This window comes from Enhydra lutris, unplaced genomic scaffold (assembly GCF_002288905.1).
Source record: "Enhydra lutris kenyoni isolate GAN:26980312 unplaced genomic scaffold, ASM228890v2 scaffoldscaffold69, whole genome shotgun sequence".
Lineage (NCBI taxonomy): Eukaryota > Metazoa > Chordata > Mammalia > Carnivora > Mustelidae > Enhydra > Enhydra lutris.
Window position 1 is genome coordinate 6,687,775 of NW_019154153.1, and position 17,809 is coordinate 6,705,583.

A 17,809-nucleotide genomic window follows, 5' to 3' on the forward strand; every position below is an offset into this window, starting at 1 on the left:
CTGGGGATGCAGCCTTAGCTGATTATCCCTGCAAGCTATACAAATATTAGTATTTGCCCTCTGGGCCACCATGTGAAGGCAGGCAGGATGGCGATGTTCTCTGGGTCCAGGGGGTGTCAGGGTGGAGGAGAGGTCAGATGGGAAGGACACTGTATGGGAGGCCCCTCTTCTGATGCTGGGTGGGGGCGTGAGCAGCAGCAGCCCCAGCCTCCAGGACTAGGGGGGAATGACGACCCATGGAAGTGGGAAAACCTGGACATGACATCACTGTTCTCGAGCAATGTAGACATTTTCACTTCCCGGTCCTCTGGGACTGTCACTGCCAGACAGTAAGGGCCTGGAAAACGTGGTGTGAGATTCTTTTCCCCCAAAATCACTTTTGCAGCAAAGGCCAGTGATGGCGGTATTGATGAGAGTCGGAGGGTGGGGGGAGGCCAGGGCATCAAAGAGTGAGTGTGTGTGCATCTGGGGGTGGGTCTAGGGGAAAACAACAATGGCAAAAACATCCTTGGCTTTGGGGTCTTGGGGGTGGAGCATGGAGGAATGAGTGGGGAGAAGATCAGCTTCTATTCTTTTCCAAGAAGCTCAGCTGCTCAACTGGGGAAGGAAGAAAACTCTTCGTTGCTACCCACTGTGTGATCTGTGGACCTGCTGTATCAGCCAGGAGCTTGGGGGACATGCAGGGTCTCAAGCACAGCTCCAGACGCACTGGCTCAGAATCTGCACTTGAACAAGATTCCCATTCAAGTTCTAGAGGCACTGCTCTCTCGTGAAAGCCCTTTTTCCCACCCTCCCTGTCTCTTCGGCCCTACCTCCAACACACCCTTCCTAGTCCTCTGCTGCTTTTGACCCTAACTTCTCAGCCCCTGATTTCCCATGCCACTAGAGAAACCAGGCTCTGACCTGTCTTTCAGTAGTTCCCACAAGGATCATAGTTCTCAAGCTGAAAGAGCCTGGAGAACACCAGCCCCATCCTGTGACCACTTTGATGAGGAAACTGGCATGGAAAGTGAAGAGATTTGTTCAAGGTCATAAGGCCTGGACTACAACCCTCATATCTGGGATTCTGGTAAGAGTTAAAGGACTTTGGCCTTTAGGAATCATCCCAATCCAGCCTCTAACCTCATATATAAGGAAACTGAGGCCTGAGAAGCAGCAATGTGATGGGTCCAAGGTCTGGACAGTTCCTGGCAAAGCTGGGATGCTAACGGTGGGACCATCATCATGAACTAATCTAGTTGTGTCCTCTCAATTTTGTTATTCAATGCCCATCTTCACGAGCAGTAATTCTTATAACAATAGCATAAAATATGGCTTTTGTGGATGTGATTTACTAACCATCCAGGACCTGAACCCTGCTCTGTGGCTCCCACGCCTACAATCCCATCCTGACATTAGAATGCACATCCTCTAGTACTAAATCCAGCGCTGTTTTCACCACTCTGGCTGCAATGTTGATTTTGCTTATTAAATTCAGCAAATATACACTGGGTATATTTCATGTTTGTGATCGGTTTCCCTCCAAATAGGCCAAAAGTGGGGATTGGTCTTGTAACTGCATTCTGCACCTCGTGTCATTTTCACAGCACTGCCTCACTATAGAACCTGCTTGGTAAAGATTGGCTGGTCCCTAGCTCTAGGAATCTAGCTCTCAAGTACATGGGAACATCACCATGGTCCCCATTGCTGTTTGTGTTCTGATCCTGTAGCTTTACTTGTAGACAGAGCCAAACTGTAATGAAAGCCAGGCTATGGAGTCCAGAGTCCTATTTAATGCTATGAGAGACAGGAAGGAGAATGGGTCTGGACCCCACCCTCCAGGTCTTGCATTCTGAATCAAAGTTGAGAAAATCATTGCACATATACAAAGATGAGCCTTGTAGCAGCTGGACAGAGTACAGGCTCAGCTCATGTGCTTCCTATGCTCTGAACAGAGAGCAGAGGGATTAGAGAAAATCCTACGGAAGTAGTTTTGGGTCGGTTTCCTATGAGAAAGGCTTGGGGAAAAGAATTTTTAAAAAGCAAGCAGAAATGTAAAAATCAGAAGCAACCTGGGCTAACCAGCAGGAGTGTACCCAGTCTAAAGCGGGATATGGAATTAGTGGCTCAATTTTAAACCATACACACACTGATGGCTTTATCACTGACATAATAACTTGTCCCTGGCAACTTTATTAATCTGATTAATTAACTTATATTCTCACTCAGCCATTTATAAGATATGTCTTGAGTGCCTTCTGTGTGCCCATCACCATGCTAAGTGGCAGGGATATAGTCACAAACAAATCACACAGGACTTTCTGCCCTCGTGGCACTTCTAGAGGGGAAAGACAGATAACCAACTACCAACTAACATCAACCAGATAGTATATCTGGTGTGATAAATATTGTAGAAACAAATAAAGCAAAACAGGAGTAGTGGGACAGGTTGTAGCTTAAAAGAGGGTGGTGAGGAAAGGTGTAGGTAAGGAGGTGACATTTCAGCAAGGCTCTTGAGGGGGGTCGTCTGAGGGAAGGGGCTTCCAGGCAGAGGGTGGGTAAAGAAGAAAGCAAGGGAGGGGTGGGGTTGGAGAGGAAGACATAGGACAAGGACATGCAAGGACGTACAGAGGATGCTGGCTTCTATATTTCATAAGAAGCCGATGCTTAAGACAGTTTTGAGCAGAGAAATGACATGAGATTTGATCTAGATTTTAAAAAGATGAGTTAGCTGATCATCTCTAGGTGCACTATTAGGGGGCCCTTGCCACAAGCCAGGTGAAGGAGGTGGCTTCTGGAAGCTGGTTCCCAATTCCCAAGTAGAAGTAAATGACTGTCCTGGGCATGTGGGAGGGAGGCTCAGGCTCCTAGCCTAGAGCCAGGACAATGCTTTTGATAATCTCTTCCCACATAAAAGGGAAACAAAACAAGTTTAATTCAAAAAGGAAAAAAAGGAGCGCTTGGGTAGCTCAGTCGGTTGAGCATCCAACTCTTGATTTCAGTTGGGTCCTGATCCCGGTGTTGTGGGGTAGGGCCCCGAGTGGACTCTATCCTCAGCAGGGACTCTGCTTGGGATTCTCTCTCCCTCTGCCCCCACCCCTGCTCAAGTTCTCTCTCTCTATCTCAAATAAATAAATAAACCTTAAAAAAAAAAAAGGACAGAAACTGTAGCTCAACATGTTGGGTTGGAGAAGAAAGAGGAAATTCACTTTTGTCCTCTATAACAGGTGGGGAAGAGGCTGGCCTCTGTCACAGGTGAGGAAAAGAAACACAGCCCTGGGCCATTGTTTTGCTTTCACCATCCCATGAAAATTACCCCAGCTGATCTGGCAGACTGGCATCCGTAAAACTTTCCCCATGACCATGACCTTGGCATCTTCTGCTAAGATGTAGTCACAGGGGTAGAAGGAAAGGATATTCAGGACTCCTGTGTGTTGTAGTAGGTGCCTTTGGCTTACCCTAATTCTATAAGCAAATCTCACTTTTTTATAAACACCATTGTAACCTTTTATTTCCCACTCCACGCCTTGTTTTAGGGCAGTGCAAAGCCCTTCTCTTTAGAAGACTGAGGATTTTTTTTTTTTTAATGAAAAAAATAAGGAAAATTTAACACAAAATAAAGATGTTTTTCTGCCTCAGCCACAGCAACTTCTTCCTAGGAACATCACCAAGGCAAGGGAAGCAAGTGCAAAAATGAACTATTGGGACTTCATCAAGATCAAAAGCTTTTGCACAGCAAAGGAAATAGTCAACAAAACCAAAAGACAACCAACAGAATGGGAGAAGACATTTTTTTTTTTTTTAAAGATTTTATTTATTTATTTGTCAGAGAGAGAGAGGGAGAGAGAGCGAGCACAGGCAGACAGAATGGCAGGCAGAGGCAGAGGGAGAAGCAGGCTCCCTGACGAGCAAGGAGCCCGATGTGGGACTCGATCCCAGGACACTGGGATCATGACCTGAGCCGAAGGCAGCTGCTTAACCAACTGAGCCACCCAGGCGTCCCGGGAGAAGACATTTTCAAATGACATATCAGATAAAGGGCTAGTATCCAAAATCTATAAATAATTTATCCAACTCAACACCCAAAGAACAAATATCCCAATCAAGAAATGGGCAGAAGACATGAACAGACATTTCTGCAAAGAAGACATCCAAATGGCCAACAGACACATGAAAAAGTGCTCAGCATCACTCAGCATCAGGGAAATACAAATCAAAACCACAGCGAGATAATCACCTCACCACCAGTCAGAATGGCTAAAATTAGAAGTCAGGAAATGACAGATGCTGGCGAGGATGTGGAGAAAGGGGAACCCTCCTACACTGTTGGTGGGAATGCAAGCGGGTGCAGCCACTCTGGAAAACAGCATGGAGGTTCCTCAAAAAGGTGAAAATAGAGCTATCCTATGATCCAGCAATCGCACTACTGGGTATTTACCCTAAAGATACAAATGTAGTGATCCGAAGGGGCACGTGCACCTGAATGTTTATAGCAGCAACGTCCACAATAGCCAAACTATCAAAAGAACCTAAATGTCCATCAACAGATGAATGGTTAAAGAAGATGTGATGTGTGTGTGTATACACACACACACACACACACACACACACACACACACACACAAAATGGAATACTATGCAGCTATCAAAAAACTAAAATCCTGTTATTTGCAACAACGTGGATGGAACTAGAGAGTATTATGCTGAGTGAAATAAGTCAATCAGAGAAAGACAATTATCATATGAGCTCTCTGATATGAGGAATTTGAGAGGCAGGGCAAGGGGTTGTGGGAGGTAGGGAGGGAAAACAATGAAACAAGATGGGACCAGGGAGGGAGACAAACCATAAGAGACTCTTAATCTCAGGAAGCAAACTGAGGGTTGCTGAGGGAGGTAGGGGTGGCTGGTTGTGGACATTGGGTAGGGTATGTGCTATGGTGCGTGCTGTGAATTGTGTAAGACTGATGATTCACAGACCTGTACCCCTGAAGCAAAGAATACATTATATGTTAAATAAATACATAAAAGAAATTAAAAAAAAAAAGAATTGGATGCGTAACAGAGTGAGCATCCAAGGGCATCTTGACTATTCTCAGCTTTTTTGCTTCCTTATAAATTCTCATGGAGGAAATATAAAGACCTTACAATGTTATTGTTTCATTACTGCCCATTCAACTTATATGCTATTATTAATGTGTACAATGTAATCCTGCTTTATTTTTTTTTTTTTATTCTAAGTAGGCTCCACACCCAGTGTGGGGCTTGAAATCACAATCCCAAGATCAAGAGTTCTATGCTCTATTGACTGAGCCAGTCAGGCACCCCTCTATCTTATTATTAACCCTATGAGACACCATCATCCTTGTTTACAGTCAAATAGGTTTTCCCACATATTTACCAATTTTTTCTTCATTCCTTCTTAAAACTGTGGTTTTCCAGATGGGATCACATTCAAAGAACATTCTTAGGATTTCCTTTAGTGAAAGATTCAGTTGGCTGCAAACCCTCAGCTTTTGTTTGGCTATAAATATCTTTATTTTACACTAATACTTCTACATTACATTTTTCTTGGGTATGGAATTCTGGGTTAGCAACTGTTTTCTTTTCAGCGCATGAAGATACACACGTCCCCGTATTCTGACTTCCAACTGCTATGTGAAATCAATGGCTGATCAAACAGTCTTCATTAAGGGTAATTTGTCTTTTGATTTTTGACTGCATTTGAGATTTTTCTTGTGTCTCATACATTCTATGGTTTCACAGAGATAGAGTCCTTTTTATTTTTCCTGCTTGAATTTCACTGGGATTCTTCAATCTCTGAATTGGAATTCTGTTAGCAGAACTAGCCAACTAGGAGACCACCAGTCAGTGTATCATTCATTACTATTCTCACCTCTTCCTCCAGTAGTGCAATTAAATACAAGTGAAATCCTCTCACTCTATTACTTTCTATTTTGAATTTTCAATTTTTTTTTTTCTAATTTTTTCTAACCTGAATTGCAGTTCACGAATGATGTCTTCAGCTATGTCTAATTGGTTTTAAACCCGTCCCTGGGATGTGTGGTGTGATATATTATTATATATTATATATTCACATTCATTGATATATATTCATTTCCAGAAGATTTATTAGCTGGTTTTCAAATCCTTAGGTCATTTTTAAAAGTTTCTTATTTTAGGGATACCTGGGTGGCTAAGTTGGTTAAGTGTCTGCCTTCAGCTTAGGTCATAGTCCCAGGGTCCTGGGATCCAGTCCTGCATCGGGCTCCCTGCTCCCTGGGGAGTCTGCTTCTCCCTCTGCCTGCCACTCCTCCTGCTTGTGCATGCTCTCTCTCTCTCTCTCCTTCTCTCTCTGACAAATAAGCAAATAAAATCTTTAAAATAGTTTCTTATTCTTTGCAGATATTTTCAAACTGGGCATTTGGACCTGTGACTGAGTATTTCCAGTATCTTTAGTCTTTGCTGTCTCTCCACACTGGTTCTCTCTCATTGTGTTTAGCTTCTGTATAATTGATTATTTTTAACTGCCTTCTCTTATTTGACCTTAAAAAAATTCTTTTGGGGGGATTTTTTTGAGGAAGGGTGTAAATCTGCCTTCCCACAGAGAGAACATGTGCTTGCTTCTGCTGGGTACCGGAAGCACGACTTTCCCTGGCCACATCAGAGTCTGAGCTTCCTGGGTCTTCTCAAGTGAAAAACTGGGCTGGAAGTTTACGATGGGGATTGTCCATGGCCACTCCTTCGGGACAGGATTTTGTTTCCCTGTTTCCCCCTGTTCTGCTTAGAGCCAGAGCAATGTTCTCTGCAGTCCCGAAAGTGTGGGGGTGGGTTTAGTTCTACTTCACCTTTATTCTGAGAGTATAGATCTTTGTGGAGTTCCAGGCTTAGTGAGAACTTCCTGTTAGCATCTCCACTTTGAGCCAGCCGCACCCCAATTTCTATCCTCTCTGCACCATAAAACCACAAAAACCAAAGCCCACGTTTGCCTAGATGGGAGAATGTCCTCAAGGCAAAAGCAATATTGATGCCAAGTATTTGTCTCCTTGGATCGGTTTCCCTTAGATGGATCTGTACTAGCAATAGCTTAGTATTCTTTACTAACTTATTAGACCCTCAAGGCTTTAAAAAGAATGAAAAATACATTCATCCATATATATTTCTTATGTTCAGCAAGAGGGGATGCCACAAATATCCTAACCTACCGCTACGGGAGATAGAAGTCTATTTCACTTACCAATTTCCTTGTTTATGTACATATTTGTTATCTGTAAAATCCTTAAAGGAGAGATTATTTTATTTTCTACTCTATCCCTAATGCCTAAGAACAGTGTCGACTATATAGCTGGCACCTGTTACATATATTTTTTAAATTCCTTTTAAGAAGATTTTATATTAAGTAATCTCTGCACCCAACATAGGGCTTGAACTCATGACACCCAGATCAAGAGTCACACACTCCAGTAACTGAGCCAGCCGAGCGCCCCTCCCCCTTGAATATTTCTTGAATGAATGAACAAACTCTGACAACAGTATGCACATTGTGGGAGGCTCTGAAATGCTAAATTAAACTTTACATCATTCCAGCTTAACACATTGTGATTCACCACATATTCTTGAATAAATTCTGCATGCCTTGCTCTTCTTAAGCAATGAGAAGGTAAGGAATGCAAAATCTCAGTTTTGGCAAAGCAAGGCACCCATCCCCTCTGTACTTCATCTGTGAAACGAGGCGCTGATATAAAAGGTGCCTAGAAGTCCTTCTCTTTTTAAATCTCTGAGACTAAGACATGGTTCCTGTGTTCCAGAAGCACACCAGCTATAATCACCTCGGGTCAGGGCCAGAGGTAACGCTGGCAACGAGGTCCAGAAAATGGTTGTGATTTCAGTCCCAGAATAAGCAATCCTCCCCTGACCCTACAACTAATGTGTAGTCCTGCTTAGAAATGCTGTAAGGACACAGCTCTCCTTTGTAAAACAGAAGTTCCAGTCTTGGCTACTAGAAGGAATCTACCCATAAAGGGGGAGCAGAGGTCTTAGGGACCTGAGCTTCAGGGACAAGAAGAGCTGGGGTCTCCTTGCTCTGTTCACAGTTATCTCACCCACCCTGACTCCCAGGAATGACCTGCTACCATTTTATTGATCTGACTTGAGCATGAATCCCACCCGTTCCTCATCTTCCCTGACACAGCCGAGACCCATGTGGGTCTTTTGAAAAGGCTCTTCCAAACTCTAAGGGAGAACATAGGGAAACAGACACAACTATAGGGGAGCTTAAGAATCAGGCTCGCACAGAGCCCAAGCTTGCTGTCCTCTGTGGTTTCCAGGCTCTGTTCTATCCCACAAACCCTCAGGGAGAGCCAGCCCACAGCCCAAACAGGCCGCCACAATTCTGCAGCCATCTTACTTGGGCCACCTCTTCCAAGGTCTTGGTTTTTCTCAACATGGAAGGCACCATCTCACAGCCCACCCCCGGAAGTTCTAACTTCAAAACCCTTGTGTGCAGGACTGGGAAGATAGAATCTCCCTACCCTCTTGTATCTGGGAAGACAGAACCCCTTCTGTAGCCACGGAAGGCCACTGACCCCCAACCCAGGTCTGAGGGAATCCCCTTTCCCTCTTCTGGTGGCTGGCACCCACAGCACCTCACTATCAGGTAAAATCCTCCCTGTTTAGACAGGACTGTGGCTTCATCTTTCCTAGCCCCTCACTATCCCCACAGCATGCTAGAATAACACACCCATCACGTTTGCTCTACGGTATCTACATGCATAAGTCATAGGCCGGATTTCCATCAAGAAAATTACCATGAACAAGATGGAGGCGAAGTTCATCAAGTAACCCGGGAAACGATCTTTCCAGGTCAGCTTATCTTCATCATCCTAGGGAAACAGGAGAATACAATCAGATAGCACAAACAACAGATGTATCAATTTTCCCTCGAATTTGTACACATTTGCATATCCTTAATCATTCACTACTCTGAATAGATGTCTTCCTAGTCTCTGATACCTAACCCTTCATATCCACAACAGCCCACCTAATTTTGTGATTTCTGCATAGCCTGGAAAAAACATGGTTTTTCCAAAGAGCTCAAATTTGATTCTGGCCTCAGACTGAGCTGAAGTTTGGATGATCAGCCATGTGACCATTTCTGAGCCTCTATTCTTCATCTGTTAAATGGACACAGTGATGACACTCATCCTGCCTATTGCACTGGATGGTCTTATTTGTTTCATTTTAATGAGAAACATGTGAACGTAATGAAGCAACGGACAAATGACAGCTAGAACCCAGCCATGGAGCAGCAGCCCAAAATAAGTCATTCTTTAGATGAAATATCAACCATTCACCTTAGATCCTTGCAAGTGCACAAATTATCTACAGTCACCGTTCTTCAAAGAACCTGTATGTGTTATCTTTGTTTCCTCCACATTGACTGCATTCTCCCCTCGTCACAAAGTAAATATTTTGAGGCAGAAGTTAGCCTGATGCCTCACAGTCAGTCTATCTGCAAACCCTAATTTTTCCGCTCACACTGGGTCCAGTTCACCCAAGCCACTGTCCTGGGACAGCCATGCCATCAACCACAGTCCTCCTTGGGTGAACTCCAGGGGCCCTCCCTGGCAGAGCAATGCCAACAAGGCACAGAGGGCAGACATCCTTGCTCATTAGCTGCCCCTTAACTTGAGCCCAGGCACTTGATTTCTCTGAGCTGCTTTTCTATAAAGTTAGAATTGGTGCAGTTTCCTATCCACTACCAAGGTTGTAGTGAGGACCCATTGAAGCCATGCTGGCACGAGTCCTCATGCATCCCTGCAATAAGTCTGAGTCAAACTCAGCAACTCAACAGTCCAGGGCCTCCTGTTCTGGTTTCTCTTCCCTCCTCCCCCTTCTTTCCCAACACACCTGATTTGGCTCTAGCAACAGTGCCATCTAGCCTTTAAGAGCTTGTACTGTAGGCTAAGAGCCCTCCTGGCCTGAAAGACTTCTTTCTAAAAGCCAGTGGGTGCCCACCGTGGGCAGACCTTGGGGCCACGCATGGTGGGGACACAGAAGAAAGTGGGTACGATCACTGCCCTGGCGGGGCGGGGGGGGGGCTCACAGTCTAATGAGACAGAAGGGACACCCACACCAGAAAGCTTCAGGAATCACTTGCCGTTCGAGAGAGAGGGTTATCTGGAGAGCGAACCTGTAGGCAACTTGAGAAAGGAAGGATGTGTCTTTCTCACTGCATGCTGGAACTGAGCACAGGGCTGAGCTGGCTCAATAATGAGGGTGCAAGGGAGTGTTAGGGCAGAAGTCACTCAGTGATCAGCACTGTCATTCCCAGACGACATAAGCATGCGAGACTCAGCTGTCATAGATGGCGCAACAGAATCCAGGCTCTAGATTCCAAGACCAGTAGACTTTCCATCACATAGTGAGAACAGGCAATTATAGGTCGCAACCATTCTGAATAGGTGGGAGCATGTAAACTTACTTCTATTAGGATTGGAATAAGGCTCATTCATATATTAAGTCAACATTATAAGGGAAGAGCATTCTTTTACTTATCTCCTTCAGTGTTCATTCTTAGTTGCACTCACACTGGTGAAATTGTCCTCTAAGATTTTGAGGAGGAAAACTGAGGATGAGTGGTGGGCAGTAACACTCAATAGGGATTCAGGATGGAAATATGGCAGAGCATGATGGGCTCTTCCTAAGGCCCCTGCGGTGCAGGGAAGGTTTTGGTGATTCTCTTTGCTCCTTCTCTCTGGCTTAGAGATGAGAGATTCTGCCTTAAACCCCAGCAAACCAGTGGTGCTCAGAAATATTGGTGGTGATCCAGAAAAAATCCAATTAGAGGTTCCACTGGTTACCAGTTCCTTCCCAGTGGGGCTTCTGAGTGAGAAGCAGGGCAAGGAGGGGTGAGAAGCAGGGCAAGGAGAGGTGGAAAAACCTATGCTCGGTCCATGGTGTGAGGGAATGGGTGAGAAAAACCAGTCAGTGAGGGTGACCTGAGGCTCAGAGTGGCCCTCAGGGCAGAGCTGGACAGTCCTGGAAGCAATGGTGGAAGGGAAGCATAAGTCAAGGAGCAGAAAATATGGCCAAGGTCAAATGGGCTCAAAGAAAGAAGTATACAGAGTGACTAATAAACCTGTGGGCAAGGTCAGGCATCTGAGATAGTCTGGGCTAAGGCTTCCTGCCTGGTCATTGTCCATGTTCTTCAGGCGAGAGGTCAAGGGGGATAAGACGTCTGCGGACCAGCCTCTACCCTGCCATGACAACTCTGTCCTGGAGAATGAGTTCTGGTTCAGTTCCTCTCAAAAGACACAGTCTTAGCACCCAGGGGGCCGTGCTCTGGATAAGTAAGGACATGGAGGGGAGAAGGCTCAGCCCAGCCCAAAAGGAGCTCAGAGACCACCAAGGAATCAAAGGAAAGAATTTTCAGAGCTAATCCTGGTAAGGAACGTGGTGTTACTATTTTGCATAAAAATGAAACAGCTAAAAAGCAACTGAATTGGATATCCTCTCAAAGCAGCTATCTGAGGGAAAAAGATTCATTATGATGTAGATGCTCTGATGTTTGTTGAAAAATCACCTTCCCTCTCATGTTTACCCCACTGAGTTTTGGGGGGGGTTTTGGGGGTTTTTTTTGTTGTTTTTTTTTTCCTGGAAGTCACAGCTTCCAACATACACACAGTTCTCATACATTCAGACACTATTCAAACACAAGGGCTGAGAGAAACACAAGATTGCAGACTGCTTCCAAGCCCCCAAAAGTCCCTAGTAAAGATGTCAGTGAGTAAAGCAGACTTTATGTGTAATAACCGTCTCTGGTAGTAGAAGTTCACTAACACTGTCCACTCACTGGCACATTAAAGAGGTGAAGATTCGTGGCAAAATGCCATTAATTTAAATACACTATGCGGGAAAGTTCTATCTCCAGCATATGGGGTAAGAGAAAGAGAAGTAGGCTTGGAAGCTGAACATCTGAGTTTAACTCTTGCCTCTACTACCTCCTTGTCAAGTGATGTCGGAAAATACCTACAACCTCAGGTTCATCATCTATAAAGTCATTCTATTCTTTATTTGTAAAATATATAAAATAGTAATATCACACAGAATTACTATGTGTCTTATATTGATTACCAGCCTATGGAGAGGGCCAAGCCAGTGCACTTGCACACACAGCTAAGTGAGAACTCTCAATACCTCCCTCTCCTTTCTTTTTCTTTTTCTTTTTTTTTTTTTAAGATTTTATTTATTTATTTATTTATTTGACAGACAGATCACAAGTAGACAGAAAGGCAGGCGGGGGGTGGGGTGGGGAGCAGGCTCCCTGCTGAGCAGACAGCCCCATGTGGGGCTTGATCCCAGGACCCTGAGACCATGACCTGAGCCAAAGGCAGAGGCTTTAACCCACCGAGCCACCCAGGCATACCTCTTTTTTTTTTTTTTTCCTAAGATTTTGTTTATGTATTTATTTTAGAGAGAGAGAGAGAGAGAACAAGCACACATGCCAGTGGTGGGGAGAGGGGGCGCTGGGCAGAGGGAGAAGGGAAGGAAGAATCCCAAGCAAACTCTGCTCTGAGCGCAGAGCCTGACGTGGGGCTCGAACCCATGACCCTGAGATCATGACCTGAGCCAAAACCATGAGTCAGATGCTCAGTGGACAGAGCTACCCAGGCGCCGTGTCTCCTTTTAACACCGGGGGTGACAACACTTGTCCCCCCTAAGCCACAGAGGCATTGTGTAGATCACAGTGAATGGCTGTGAGAGCTTTGGAAGCTATAAGGCGCTGTACAAAAGTAAGATCTCATCAGCTTCACGATTGTATCAAAAGCAGGTGGTTAGGAAAGCACTTAGCTAATGTCCCCATTGTTAAGAAACAAGCCTAGCTGTTGTCTGTGTCTGTTGCTTTGTCTCTGCTGTCTTGGGTCTTTGTTCCTGGACTGTGACTGCCACTTCCGAGGCTCCAAATAGCAAACAGCCCAGCAACATTCACAAAACAGCAGCAAAGTGCCCTTTTGGTCTACTGAGCAGTTGGAAACAGGAGCAGGATAGCAGGTGAGAATACTATTCAAACAAATCCTGTGGAGAGCAGCTTTGCAAAGCGGCCAGGCATTCCTGAGTTGTTTTATTTTCTCATTTTTAATCAAGGTACGATTTACATATGGCAAAATTCACCTTACTGGTGTGCAGTTCTGGGAGTTGTGATGAACGTACACTGTCGTGTAGAAACCACAATCAGGACAAGGAGCAATTCCAAATCACTCATTATCCACCCGCTCCAAGTCCCTTTGGAGTCTGCCCCCAAGGGTCCAGCTCCCGGCATGACCTGCCACATGTGCCTTTAGTCTTGCCTTTCCCAGAATGCCATGTAAGTAAACTCAGACAGTGTGGAGCCTTTCGAGCCTGCCTTCCTTCATTTGTCACAGCACAGCTGAGACTCGTCCATGTGGCATTCTCAGGGCTTGTTCCTGCTCATTGCTAAGTAGCATTTCACTGCATGGACATGCCATGGTCCATTTACCGAGAGGTGTCTAGGCTGTTTCCAGTTTCTTGTGATTACGAATAAAGTCATTTTAAGTCTTCGCGTACTGCTTTCAGTATAAGCACTGGTTTTCATTTCACTTAGTTAAATACCAAGTTGTGGAATCGCTAAGTCATAGAGCATATCTATGTTTGATTTTGTAAGTGACTGCCAAATTGTTTTCCAAAATGACCATGCCATTCTGCATTTGTACCAGTAACGCATGAGAATTTCTTCCTCTGCTTTCTTTCTCTTCTTTAAATAAACTTTTTATTTTAAGATTTTTATTTATTTATTTATTTATTTGACAGAGAGAGAGAGATCACAAGTAGGCAGAGAGGCAGACAGACGGGGAGGAGGAAGCAGGCTCCCCGCTGAGCAGAAAGCCCGATGCGGGGCTTGATCCCAGGACCCCGAGATCATGACCTGAGCAGAGGACAGAGGCTCAACCCACTGAGCCACCCAAGTGCCCCTAAACTTTTTATTTTAGAAGAGCTTTAGATTTACTGAAAAGCTTCAAAGATGGCACAGAGTCTAGACAAACATACTCAGTTTCCCCTATTACCCTATTAATATGGGTATATTTTTCACAACCAATGAACCCATACTGTTCATTACTATTAACTAGTTTATACTTCATTTGGATTTTCTTAATTTTTACCTAATATCCTTTTACTGTTCCAGGGCCCCATCCAAGAGGCCATATTATTATTAATCATCATAATCTCCTTAGGCTTCTCTAGATTACGATAGTTTCTCAGACTTCCTTGTTGTTGATGACCTTTTTGGAGGAGTACTGGTCAAGTATTTTATAGAATGTTCCTTAATATAGGCTTAGCTGAAGTTTTCCTCATAATTAGATGGAAATTACAGGCTTTGGTGAGGGAACTCGAGGGTGCAGGCTCAGTGGAATGTCCCAAGCTCAAAATGTCCCAGAAGAAGAATCATCTTGCTCCAGAAACCTTCTTCTTCTTTTATGTCCCCTGACTCAGTGTGACCCTTTGAGCAGAAAAAGCCTGAAACTGAGACATTCGCTTGGGCTCCTTCCTCCCCCACACTCACTGCAAGCTGCCCCAAGTGCTGTAGTATCTAGCTCCGGAAACATTCTCCTCATCTGTTCCTCCTGTCCTTTCTCCTGCTGATGCCGCAGTTCAGGCCCTGAGCATCTTCGGTTTCATTACCTTCTGCTCTAACTGCTCATGGCCTTGTCTCTCCTCCTCGTGGACTTCCAGCTCTAGGAGAACAGAGGCCCTGTCTTACTCGTCTGCACGCACCTGGTGTTTAAGCAAAGCGGCAGGTACACAGTGTAAGCTGAATAAATGTTTGTGCAAACAGAGATGGGATTCAGTCCCCTTTCACTACCTAAATGAAAGCCAGAAGCTGACAGGAGTTCTGTTGTGAATTTCTGGAGTCCTCTAGATATACACTGAATAAAATAACAAGGAAAAAGACCGTTGGCATGCAGTCAGGTCTGGAGGCCGGCAATCGATAAAATGGGGCCATCAAGTTGCGTATGAGAAAAAAGAAAAACGACATTCTTTGCTCATTTATCCTCCTTCTCATCCCCCTTTGCTTCTTCCTTGCTGGAGTGGGGCCTCCCAGAAGCCTGGTTGGGAGAGCCATGGTGTGCCCAAGAACTGTGCAAGGCAGGTGAGCCTGGGCACAGCTGCCTGGGTCTGACTCCCAGCTTACACACTTACTATGGGACCACAAGGATGTGACCAGCTTCTCTACACCTCAATTCCCTCATTCCTAAACATAAGACTGAAAATACTGGCAGCTGTGCAAGACTGCTTCTGGAGATGAAAGGAGGTAACAGAAGGGACTCTTCCTGGGTCTGTGCCTGGCACCCAGCTTGAACCCAGTACTTGTTACCTAATGTCATTACCATTACAGTGGCTTCGCCTACCAGGGATGTTGGCTCTGGCTGAAACACATTAGGCGAAGTTTCCTTGCCAACATAACAAAGAAACTCCAGTTCACTTTGGGCAGTGCTTCCTATAGCACAGACCCAGGGGCCACTCTTCCTGTTCCAAGACTACCCAACCCTCCTGTGTGGTTTCATTCTGCCACTCTGGTGCCACTCTGCCCTCACACAAGGCTGCTCGGAGCTCCCTGTGTTGGATGAGCCCTCAAAAACTCTCAAAAACATCTACTCGAGGAACAGAGATCCCACCAACTTTACCATCTTCTCTCTCTCTGGAGTTCTCGCCCCTAAAATAGCTCCTCCTCCAAGAAGCCTTCATGGCCTGTCCAGAAGAGTGAGGCCAGCTTGGGAGTGCATATCTCTCCTTTCGCTGAACCCGACTGGTCTTGGTCCCCACAGCCCAAGCACACAGCCTCTTTGGCTGAGCTTTGTGGACTTGCCCACAACTAAGGCCCAGAGCCGTCTCAAGAGTCTAGAGGTAAAAACTTTTAGGGACAGGGCCTCCATCGAGGAGAGAATTCTTGGCAAAGGAGCCGGAGGCAGTCACGTGGCCCAGCACCTAAGTCTACAGGCATGCCTGAAGCCCAGGGCTGAATGCAGTATAATTTGTGGCTAAAATGGAAAACATTCTTGGATCCTCCCACTGCTTGGTTTCCCCAGCAGACAGAGAAAAATAGACTCTGGCTCTCTGTCTCCCATCCTGAGGTCAAGCCTGCTTATTCTGACCCCTCAGGCTCCCCACACAGCTTACTGCTTCGCTTTCTCTGATTCCCGACCAACTGCCTTGGCCTTCCTGGGTTCCAGTACTAGACCAAGCGCCTCTCCCTCCCTGACCCCAGTCCCCACAGTTCCACCAGGTGCCCTGCCTGGTTTCAGACGAGAGACAGCCCCTCCCACTCATTCTTTCAAGGGGACACCCTACTCCACTGTCCCTCTGCAGGCCTCCCTGCCTGCAAAAAGAGTAGTTTGGGCTGAAGCCATCGGCTCCCTCCACTAGTACTACATGTGATTCCTTAATACACAATCTCACCTAGAACATCACAGAAAGGCCTTAAGCTAAATGACCATGGGCTGAGAATGTGTCTAAACCCTGTGCCAGACCCCAAGGCTGACATAATTGGGGGTCTGGCTCCTCTCAAACTTCATTTCTTACCAATCTCTTGCTAACACCACTTTAGTCCATTGTCCTGTCCACTGAACGCACCAGCTGGCTTCCATCCCAGGACCTTTGTCAGACTCCTCTCCCGCCTCTTTACCCAGCTGGGCCCTTGGCCCACCCTTCCATTCTCTGCTGGCACCCCCCCACCATGAGGTCTATCCCAATGCACAAGTCCATCCCCTGGCCCTTACCATTCTCAACCACAACCCTCTTCACTCTTGAAGCTATCCTGTTTATTTATCTCCTCTCCATCTCTTTAGAGGAAAACATAAGCTCCACGGGGGCAGGCAGCCTGTGTGTCTAATTCTGCACTGGATCTCCAGCGTTGAGGTCAGCTGGGCCCATGGAGTTCATGGGCAAGTATGACTCAGCTGGTGAATTTCAGTTTGCAAACAACAGCCTTGCTCATTTTGGTAGCGCCCAGTGCCCATAAGGTTGGGCCTGAGTATTTTGGCTCTGAGTGCATCAAACCTAGTTTCACACCAGAGAAGCCCGCAAAATAATGTTATACTACTGCCTCAGGTTATGTACCAGTGCCAAGACCTAAGAGGAAAATGCAATACATTCATGGTGACCTTTCAAGATTTTGAGAAAAATGGTCAAGAACAAGTGGCACAGGCATGTGCTCATGAGGACAGCTTTTCTCATGGAAAATGCTATAGGGAAGAGCCTTTGCCTGCGACTGATACTTGGCTGGGTTCTGATCCATCCTCCTGCCTCCAGGCAAGGAGGCCCTAAGCCATCCTGTGCTAATCAGGGAGATCTCTGTGACAGAGACCCTGCAGCCACACTTAGCTCCTTCTGGTGTGTCTTGTCCCTTTATGTCACATAGTATCTCTTAGTCTAACCTACAAGCCTCTAGCAGCAATGTGGACCCTTTCCTTATATTCTAGCCCACACAAGAGAGAACTGATCTGCAAAATATTTGTTTGCAAATGGGAAGTTCCTCATGAAATCCCCCCCTTATTCTTGCTTTCTTCAAGTACCTGAAGAATAACTTACTTGTCGTTCTGATTTTTTTTTTCTACCAAACACTCATGGCTCTGCATTCCCGTCTGTATCTATTATCTCTGTACCATGGTCATGCTGCAGGTGGGTCTCCACACCTTCTGGGCTGTGGACAGGCAGGACGCTGGGAAGCAGGTCCTGAGTCCTGGAGACAGGAGAGGGTTGGGGGTTCAGTGCCCCCAGAGATGCTCAGGCCGAGGAGAAGATGGGGGCCACTGTA

At 45.7% G+C, this 17,809-nt stretch overlaps 1 protein-coding gene across 1 annotated transcript in view; it reads right to left on the reverse strand.

Annotated features, from left to right (window-relative positions):
* Positions 1-17,809, reverse strand: part of LOC111159787 (anoctamin 2) — a 329,770-nt gene that overhangs the window by 68,125 nt on the left and 243,836 nt on the right. Inside the window, exon 15 of the mRNA XM_022522388.1 lies at positions 8,784-8,858. Within this exon, the coding sequence (XP_022378096.1) occupies positions 8,784-8,858 (75 nt within the window). The remainder of the gene's footprint in view (positions 1-8,783; positions 8,859-17,809) is intronic.